General features: G+C 41.0%; 1 protein-coding gene across 1 annotated transcript in view; it reads left to right on the top strand.

Moving 5' to 3' along the window:
• Positions 1 to 722: 722 nt before the first annotated feature.
• Positions 723 to 10,711, top strand: part of CPB2 (carboxypeptidase B2) — a 47,863-nt gene continuing 37,874 nt past the window's right edge. The window contains exon 1 of the mRNA XM_004433645.3: positions 723 to 796. Coding sequence (XP_004433702.1) covers positions 723 to 796 — 74 coding nt within the window. The remainder of the gene's footprint in view (positions 797 to 10,711) is intronic.

The following is a 10,711-nucleotide window of genomic DNA, read 5'->3' as shown; positions in this document are numbered from 1 at the left end:
ATCCACTTACAGAGGCTAGGTGTGGCCTCGTCCTAGACAAAATGTTATAAGATACTACCTTCAGAATGATGTGTGGTGGGCCTTGTCTTAGATAAGGGCTACTGTGGAGACCTTCCTAAATAAACATGATTCGAAGCTACCTGATTTCTTTACTGCTCAAAAGAGCTCCCCACAAAGTAGTATTCCTATTCTCCTATGGTGGGCTCATCATTCCATATGGACAAGGAAAAATCTCTTTGAATGGAGATTCTGCAATCCTCCTGACAAGCTCTTCTTCTCAGCCTTGCATCAGCCATAAATTTGAGAAACTCACCTTCCATGTCTTCATCTAAGTTGAAAATGTTGACAAAGACAAAGGCAAGGGAAAATCTTTTTAGTACTCCACTGGAGACTTCCCTCAGCATAGGTCATGATCCACTAGTCAACACTCTATGGCTATGGTTCCTCAACAAACCAGACACGTTCCTGCTACATTTCTATCCTTTTATTCTTGGCCTCATCTTCTCTGAGGAGTTAAATATTTTCTAGACCATCTAAACTAAGAACAACTCTCATACTACTTGCTTTTTGGGGGTGGAAATGGAAGTTAAATCGATTGATCACAGAAACGAGAGGGAACATGCCATTACATTTTAACTAGTGTGTAAAGAAGGCTCTGATGTAACCAGCTACAGGGCCCTTTCTCTTCAGAGAATTTTGTTTTACAGCTAATCGCTGTTGGGATGAAGCTTTATAGTTTCGGAGTCCTTGTAGCCATCATCCTCTTCTGTGAGCAGCATGTCTTCGCATTTCAGAGGTAACCCAATAGAATCCTAAGTGGTGGCGGGCCACTCTCCCCACTTGTGTGCCCCGCATGGAATCCAGTCAGGGCACTGACCTGGGGAGCAAAATGTTAAAGTTTGAAGGTCAGCTCTTTCAGAAGCTTTCCATGTTGCCCTGACAAATAGTAGATTTCAGTATAATAAGGATCTCATTAGATTTAGAGTCTTTCTTTCTTTTCTGGCTTTAGATTTATTACTGAGAGAACCCTGAATAATATGTATAGTCAGTGGCTATGGAGATTAAAGAAATAGAATCTTTCATAAAAATAATTATTTACACCCTACCATATCACATGACTTATGTTTTTCTTGTCTTAACGTATAAAATATGTTAACTATGGATAATTTATTTTCCTCTTATACATAGAACATAGGAGAGAGAAGAGGGTAAATGTATCAAATAGGAGGTTTGGGCTGTGGGTGAGTAATCAGCATAGAACACGAAAGGAAGAATAGTTGTGTTTAAAGAACACATACATGAGCATATCTAATTCTTATTTTGCTTAGTAGAGTGATTCCCTTAGGATTTTCTAATATAAACCACTTAGAAGATCTCAAATGAACTCATGCTCTAGCATACATAATACACAGTATGAATATTCCAGGCTAAGTGTAATATTGTAATTGATTACTCAATTTCTAGGCTGTTAAAAATTGACATTGTTTCCTCTGGAATTATCTTATTTTTTTCCTTTGTTTTGCTTCTATGATCCTTTTCTTCTCTAATTATCTCTGAGACAAATTCCTCTCCCCACATTAGTGAAAGGCAAGGAGAGAAGAGGACATACCAGGGACAGGGAAAATTCTACCAAAAAAACTTTTCTAAGTCATAAAGAGCCATAGGACAGCACTTAAGAAAATAGAGCTTGACTTGTGAGCCTAGAGCTGTTTGCACATCATCATTAAACTAACTATAGTTGTTCTTTTTTGTTCAATATGATCGTCAAGTGTGAAGCAACAAATTCCATCACCAAATAATGATTGTTATGGAATTGACATAGGAGTCAAATTGCTAGAGTAATTGGTGACTTATGTCTCTATGTTTTATTAAGAAATCAGATGACTGTGGTTTCTAAGGTCCTTGTCAGTTCTAATATCCCATAACTTGTTGATTGGCTTTAATTAAGGGTAAGGAAGAGGGAAGAAGGAAAACTGATTATCAACCGGTCCAACCTGGGTATTGCAGACAGAGGCAGCGTCATTCACTGGGAGGGAATGGGAGGAAATGCCTGGTTATTTAGCACCTGTGTTGTCCCATGCACTGGGCTAGATGCTTGGAAATGTTACCTCATTAAATGCCTGCAATCCTACGTTCTGGAATCTTGATCGACATGTTACAGAGGAGGAAACTGAGCCTCTGGAAGAATAAATCATTTGCCCCAAATCAAACAACACGTAACAAGTACATTCACCCATTTTTGTCTCCTTTCAACTCTTCGCTGCACAGCATTCCTTCTAAAAAATCTAGAAATTAGGAAAAGAGCCCATTTGAAGGGAGATCAGATTTAGTCACAGCAAGTTTGCGGAGAAGACAGTCAGTGTGAAATGCAGTCTGGAAGAAAGGCCGGGCTGGAGGTCCAGTATCACGGTCCTCACCTGTGGCAGGTCTAAACGTGGCCCCCGCACCAGCCCAGGACAAGCGTCGTCACAGCTGGCTATGGCAGAGCTTGGTGGGCTCACCCACAGACCACCATCTGAATCACATGGTGAACTAAACTCCTTGATGAGACAACCATTAGTGAGATATGCAAATGCTTTACCATGTCGCTTCAAAATGAGTAAGCATATAACAGTTTAGGGGGACTCAATATTACACAGATAAAGGGAATACACAGAAAGAAAATAGTGAATAAATGATTGAGAAAATTCCCTCATGCATGGCTTTTCTTGCTATTTTTGGCTTCAGCACATACTTTGAAGACGGATTGATACCTATGCTTGAAAACAGGAATGAGAATATAACTATATTTTAACCAAACACTATCATATTGAAAATATTTTAATACTTGGTGTATATTGTGATAGTCCCTATGTCCTGGGGGAGAGGGAACTGCAGCTTTGCGGGCAAAAGCATATCTGATTCCTCGGTCCCATACTTCCACTAGAAACAACATTACAAACTCTTCTTTCTGTGAGTAAAAATAATTTTTTTACCAAATGTTTCTGAGGGCTGCTTTTCCAGGAATGGCTTATTACTGAAGCTGAAAGGGAAATCTAATTTCATTCACAGCGACAGACTTTGATGAATTATTTCTGGGAGCAAGCATATAAACCCTCCCAAAAAGAGATAACGGTCTGGCTTTTTCCTAAAGCTGTTCTTTGTTATTGTTTTCTTGCTGCGTTTTCCTAATAACACTTTGTATTCAGGCAATCTCTTAGAGGCTGATTTGTAGGTGCATCTTGATAAATCTCATCAGTGAAATGCCCTGGAACGGGAACAAAAAAGTTTTAAAGGCATAAATACCATATGCCAAAGAGAAAGGCAGCCAAAAAAACCAAAACACGTCTCCATATTCACTTGCTTTTCAGGGCAAACACTATAAAGGATAAAAATAAAATACTAGCAAAAATCTTGTAAACAGAGTCATTAATTGTCCTGTGCTGGGATTACCTAAGTGCAGCCTGTCAGCCAAGACTATTTATTTGGAAAAAGGAAGTGAGGAAAAGTAGGAAGAAAAGAAAGAAAAGGAATTGAACAGTGGAGGAGGATTGAGGATAGAGGGCTTCTGAATTATTGATAGACCACAGGAAGTGTTCCCTCTATTGACTTCATATACTATCTGCCGCCTGGAGACCAGTTTATTCTCTTTCACTTAGCTCCCACTGATATATTATTTTCATCTTAAAGAACAGGGTACCAGTGGCCTTAAAATGCTGTAATGCATAAAATAAAATTGCAGCCTTGGGCTATGTTCCATTGTTCAGAGGCATCTCACCAGCTTTTTAAATTCAAAAATCATCTTTCAGAACTATGGCAAGTACGAACCACCTCCTGTAAACAATAGATGGGGACGACCTTGATGAGCATAATTGTGTTCTTAGAGAGGACGCAACATAAGAAGTGTTGCCTAGGCATTAAAAGCTCAGGATCTGGGGAGGTGAGGTGCAACCTCAGATCTGCTATTTATTAGTCATGCAGCCTTGAACAAGTTACTCATCCTCTTTGAGCCTCAGTTTACTTTTTGTGTAAAGTGACCTATTACTTCACTGTGCTTGTATTTTTCTCTCTGTTTTTGGTGCAAGCCTGTTTTTTTTCAAATGGTTATTGCTTAAATACTGTACCTGCATCACTTCAGAGATATGATCAAAACAGATCTTTAGTTTTCATCCCCCATTGTTTCATTACATTCTGTGTGATGGGGTAAGCTTCCCCTGCCCTTGCATGAAAAGTTAGAAAACTCATGGCTTTTTAGCCCACTTCTAAGTAACTGATAGTCCTTTGGTCATGTTAAAATGCAAACAATCTCAATTCAGAAACTAGAATGTCAGCTCCAACCAAGGTATATTCAAATGTCTCAATCTTTATTTATAGGAAAACAACCCCTCACCCCTCTCCATACACATTCCTGACTCTTTCTCATTAATCCTTTTCTTGGGTTTTAACTTCTTAGAGATTTTTGAGATTCCCTTGCGGGGAAATTCTCCAGACCAGGAAAGAGGCATCTCCTTCTAGGTGGTCATCTGTGACTCCATCCCTCACCGCTAGGAATCTTGGAATCACCTCCAGGTTCTTGTTGCTGAGATCTTTCCACTCCTGTAGGTGGCGCTATTGGATGGCATCTGAGTTATACGCATATGCAACATGAAGCGTTTTCTTTTGATTTTAATGACTATCCAGCCAATTGGAGACCAGCCATGCGCAGGTGTAGCTTTCCCAGGAGCAAGCTAGGCGCCACTCCTGGCATCTCTAAACTTGAGGATACATGTTAAGACTCTCACACTATCCCTTGGAAGTCCTCCCTACTAGGTTGAGATGAAGGAAGTAACACCCCAAGACTTCATCCCCTTTGGGAGAGTGGGGACTGACAGAATTGCACCAACTTGCTCCAAAGAAATATCTTCACAAATCCTCTCCCTCTCTCCACTCTGAACACTTTTCATAGCCTCTCTCTAAGTAAGGGGCCACGGAGTCATGAAACTAATTTTCAAAAACTGTAAATTTGACATAAGGTGATCTGACTGACCCTCATCCGGTTGCCTGATTCTATTGTGTTAGCACTTTGGTCAAACTCGAGATGGGAAGAGTCCAGCTCAGCACAATTTGAACTCGGACATATCAATATATTTTATGGCAAATTTTTACCCTCATAATTTTACTCCTCCACATTTCCTAACTTGTTTTCTGTATTTCCTTAAAATTTTTCTCCTTAAGAAAGAGGTCCATTTGGAGAACACATTTTTTACCTTTACATTTTCTTTCTTTCTCCTTCTGTTAATTAACTTTGGTGCTTTCCCCTCGTTTACTACATTAGAAAAATATCCCAAGTGTCTTATCTTCTAGTCAACACAGACTTCCTTTACATGGAATTGAGATTTAGGCTTTGTTTGAATAACTGGAGAACTCATTGCTTGGTAAGGCATCCCACTTCATTGTTGACTTAACTTGTTAGGAAGTTCACTCTAAAATTATAATGATTTAGTTATACAAATCCCCACTTCTTTATACTTCACATCAAAAGAAAGCTTTGAGTTTGCCACTCTTGTGCTCAAATTCCCAAAATGGTGCCTAATCACCTTGTAAATAAGAGCCACAGTCCTACCCCAGTATTTAAGACCTTCAATGATCAGGTCCTAGCATGCCCATTCATCCTGGCTTTGTTTCCTAGTACATCCCAACATAAGCTCCACGTTCCTGCCCACCCAGACTACTTGCCATTCCTTAAGCTCTGATTTTGTTTTTCCACTTCTGCACCAGCACTGATGCCATTTCATCTCCAATTCACTCATCAAAATTCTACCTATCTTAGTCTTATGCCATTCATTTCCCTTTCACCTATCAAATCCTAATATCCCAGAAGTCCAGCAAAGTGTCTCCATTCTCTGGCTACCCTAGCCAAAAATGACTTCTGACTTTGTTTTCTTGTTGCAGAGTATTTATACCACTCATATTGCACTTTCCATGTTTTATCTCACACAGTAGGCATTTGGATCTGTTGTGGGTTAGTTTCCCCAGGAAGGAGACTCTGAGATAGAGATTTGCATGTAGGAAGTTTACTGGAAAGTGATCTCAGGATCAAAATTTGTGGAGGAATGAGTGAAGGAGAATTGGGCAGAGGAGGAATTGAACTGTGGTGCAGTCCCGACAGAGGCCTCAGCTACGCCTGCAGGGAACCCTGAAGCTGAGTTGTCCTCGCAGAGTTGTTCCAAATTGGAGCAAGGGGGTATGCCTTTATAACCCTTAGTAATTAGTCACTGGATGTGGACTTACCTGCAAGGGGGCACGATCATGGCAAAATGGCCCTCTTCAGTCGAGGGAAAGTCCTGGAAAGGGACTCAGCTGGGAGCTGCCAACGCTGCCAGGAGCTAGGGAAACAAGAGTTCATTCCTGGATGGGGCTCTGGGCAGCACAACACGGCATCTGCTATAGTCCACCCCTGTGCCACTCAGATCAATCTGCTTCATAAAATAAGCTTTGGGAGCAGCTCCTCTGGGATTTGATTGGTCTCTTTTCCTGAAGGAAACATACAGAAGGAACAGTACTAGGATTAACTAGAGCCCGTACAAGTACGGCTAGTCTTGAGAAGCTAACTAATATTCATCATTCCCCTTCTCTACCATACATTGTTTTCCCCTCACCAGCACCTATGCTGGTCTAGGTGGCTTACCTGGTGAGATGACCCAAACCATCAGCCCTCAGAGTCTGACCCCCCGTCACCATGCCCTCTTGAGCCATGGCTGCTGCACTTGTTCATATATATCAAAGTTGGACAAGGGAGTATCACAGAATGCCTAAGTTTATCACTTGCATGCCAAACATAGTCTTCCCTGCCACCTTCACTGTGTGAGTACAGCCCTCAATATCTTCCTGATGATCAAAGCTAATTACCCCTTCCAGCCTAACTCCTCTCCTCATGATCTCTTGGCACGAGGAGACTGAAATGACTGCGTAACAGCAACAGCTTTCAGTTTAATAAGACTCTGGCTATGCCACTTGTGGAAGCATTTCTCCTCTGGGAAACAGAACTTTTTTTTTTTTCTTTGTGAGGAAGATCATCCCTGAGCTAACATCCATTTTAATCCTCTTTTTGCTGAGGAAGACTGGCTCTGAGCTAACATCTATTGCCAATCCTCCTCCTTTTTTCTCCCCAAAGCCCCAGTAGATAGTTGTATGTCATAGTTGCACATCCTTCTAGTTGCTGTATGTGGGACGCGGCCTCAGCATGGCCGGAGAAGTGGTGCGTCGGTGCGCGCCTGGGATCCGAACCTGGGCCACCAGTAGCGGAGAGCGCGCACTTAACCGCTAAGCCACGGGGCCGGCCCCTGGGAACCAGAACTTTTAAACTTACAGAGCCCATGTTGTAGATTGAAAGTACAAATTCCCCAAGTGCATCACTCAGAATGGTGGTAAATGGAGCCACTCCAACTTGGTTCCTGTCTTCCAACTATGTCGTCTACGTAGAAGGGACATAGCACCGTATAATGATTATTGATTTAAAGTGCACACTGTACTCTTCTGAGGGGGGTTGCCCCTTTTCAAACTAATACCTCAGCTGATCCTTCAACAGCCCATTGTAATTGCTGTGTCAGGCCATCAGCTCTGGGTAGTGTGATATGTGGATCTCATGGTTATGTGCCCATCTCTGCACCTCCCTTGTTGTAAAGTGGATCCCTTGATCTGATACAATGTTACATGAGATCCTGTGTCAGTGGATTAAACACTATGTAAGCCCTATATGGTGACGCTGGCTGAGGCCTTGCAGGCGGGAGAAGCAGACCCAGACCTAGAGTGCAAGGGGTCAATTTGTTGCCAAGTGGTTGCTTGGTCTCCTGGAAGAATGGTGCCAATTAAAGGCCTCAGTTTTGGTCTCTGGCAAGTTAGACATTTGGCAGCAGGAGTAGCTCAATCAATCTTGGTGAGTAGGAGCCTATGCTGTTGGACCATGAATTGCCAGTACAGTGGCTGCAATCGGGACTCCCAGTTGGTTGAGTTTCATGGTCTACTGTCATCCTCTGGTATCCATCTGGTTTTTGTGGAAACCAGACTAGTGAATTAAAACTGGATTTTATGGGAACCATCATCCTTGCATCTTTAGGTCTTTAAGGGTGATACTAATATCTGCCATTTCCCCTCCAGGATGATTTTTTTTTTTTTTTTAATTTTGCTGTCTTGGCTGGGGGGTGGACAGTTTCACCTTTTGGCTTTTCCCGCTATGATAGCTCTTACTTTACAGGCAAGGAACAAATGTGGGGGTTCTGCCAACTACCCAGTATGTCCATTTCAATTATACATCTGGGGACCATGGAAAGGATCATGGGGGGATCCATGGACCCAGTGCACCCACTATGAGCTGGACTTAGGCTAGGACTCCAGATCTCCAGGTTTCAATGTCAGCTTGGACCCTGCATCCAAAAGACCTGAAAATGCTTGAGTATTCCCCCTTCCCCAGTGCGCAGAGTACCTGAATTAATTACCATAGGTCCCTTTGGGAAAAGACTGAGGAAGTCATGATCATATACCCTTTCTATACTGCTGCATGGCTTTTCCTTGTGGGGACCTGACTCCTCCTTTAGGCAAGAGATTTTGGGTCTAAGAACTGGCTCAGGTCTGGAAACTGGGCAATGGATTGTGACTTTTGATTGGGATAGCTGTCCTTAGCCCCTCTTATTATCCGTCCTTGATCTATTTTGATTGTAAAGATGGAGCAACACCTTTGGTGGCTGCCCATAAATCTTGCCCCTAAGAACTCTGTGTTCTCTTAACTAACTCTATAGCTTTCTGAGGGTCATGTCCCTCTAGCTGCCACTCTTATCTTGCTGCTTATTACAATAATTGTACCCAACTTGTTACTGGTGGCTAAGCACTGCCACCAGGCTTCTATTGTATAGTGATCTCATTGCCCCCATTGCTATTTGGGAGCTCAGTTCTGTATTGTCATTCTCCTACTATTAGCCCTCAAGATCTACTCCCACCTCCTCTCCTGGGCTCCAAACCAATAGCTGGGGTTAAGTCATGACATAATCTGGCTGTGGAAGTTCCGAGGATGTTAATAAAAGGAAGAGACTATATCCCTAAGAAAGTGCACTGGCCCGTGATACAGGATTTGACATTCTACTTAGATCCTTGGGAGATGGTGCTAATTGCTTCTAGGATGATTTTTGGAAGCTTGGAAAAAACAATGGCCTACACTAAGTGAACTGGAAATATTAGAACTATTGTGGCAGATGGTGAAAAAAGGAATCAAAGAATTCCTAGAATAGGACATGCTAGAATGAAAGTGCTACGAAAGGCTAGAAAATGGGTGACTATGTTCCACTGTTGGGCTCAAAGGACATTTGAAAACAATAGAGAATGTGCTGGTGAGAGGGTCATCAGCATTACGAGAAGCTTAATAGTGGCTTTTTCACACTCAGAGTAGCTTTTTTAAATAATTTTTTCCCTGATTAAATAAAATAAGAATTCTTTTTGGTTAAAAAAGTAAATAATGTAGAAAAGCATAAAATTTGGGAGAAAAACACTGAAATTTCATCACCCTGAGAAAACATCATTAACATTTTGGTGATAATTCTTTCACGCATTTCTCTATACATTTATATATATCTGTGTATAATTTTACATTAGTCGAATATCGTATCTCCTATTGGAACTATAGAGACTTTTCTTTTAAAAACAATGTTATTTGCTCTCTGCTCCCCTCACCTACCCAGTCCTTCCCACCTACCCGCCCATTCCCTGCCCACCAAATCAATGTTAATAATGTGTTGTTTATTTATTCATAACTTTCCCCTGTTTTTAACACATATAATTTTCCTTTTTCTTTCTAATTTATTTTTTTACAAAAATGGGATAATATTTCACAGAGTTCTACACTTGCTTCTTGCTTCTCTTGCTTAATACATCATGTGAATCTCCCTCAAGTTAACTATTATAAACCTAACTCATTCTTTATAATGGCTACAAAATATTCTAGAATGTGGAGACCCCACCAACATTCAACAATTCTGTTACTGATAAGCATTCATATGGTTTCCAGTTATTGTTACTATGAATAATCCTGCAATACATAGCCTTGAACATATACCCTTAAGCACTGGTTGAATAGTTGATTCTAAAACTGTACCAGAGATTGATGTAAAATTTCCTAGTCTATTGTTGCTGTGAGCCACTCTTTCCCTCTTTTGATAATGAGTCTCCATAGGCTTATTTCCAGAGTTTATAATCTTTTAATCATGCTTTCCAAAATAAAACCATCCTCCATCCTACTATCAAAGTTATTCTTATAAATCACTAGTCAAATGATGTCACTTATCTAATTCTTAACTGCCTACAAGATAAAGATCAAATTTCTCAGCATGCCTTCAAAATCTTCTCTAGGGGAAGACTAACATAAGTTTGCAAACTCTTTTCTGTTTAGCTACCACTCTTTTCTTGCCCTAACCACCTGTATCCTACATTTGGCAACAATGAGCAGCTTGCCATTTCCCCAGCCATGCTCTTTTGTCTCCCACCATGTGCTTTTACATACTCTTACTCACCCAGTTATCTCTTCCCTGAAGCCTTTGCCAAGATGACAAGAGAAATTATCATAACGTCTTTTGTGCTTCCAGAGCTCTTGGTACGTGTGGGTCTTTAAATAAAATTTTTATTTGGAATATTTTTAGATTTATAGGAAAGTTGCAAAGATATTACAGAGAGTTCCTGTATACCCTTTGCTCAGTTTCCCCTAATGTTA

The sequence above is a fragment of the Ceratotherium simum genome, chromosome 10, assembly GCF_057802395.1.
Source record: "Ceratotherium simum simum isolate JZ-2026a chromosome 10, ASM5780239v1, whole genome shotgun sequence".
NCBI classification, from domain to species: Eukaryota; Metazoa; Chordata; class Mammalia; order Perissodactyla; family Rhinocerotidae; genus Ceratotherium; species Ceratotherium simum.
This window is presented reverse-complemented; position numbering and strand designations above follow the sequence as displayed.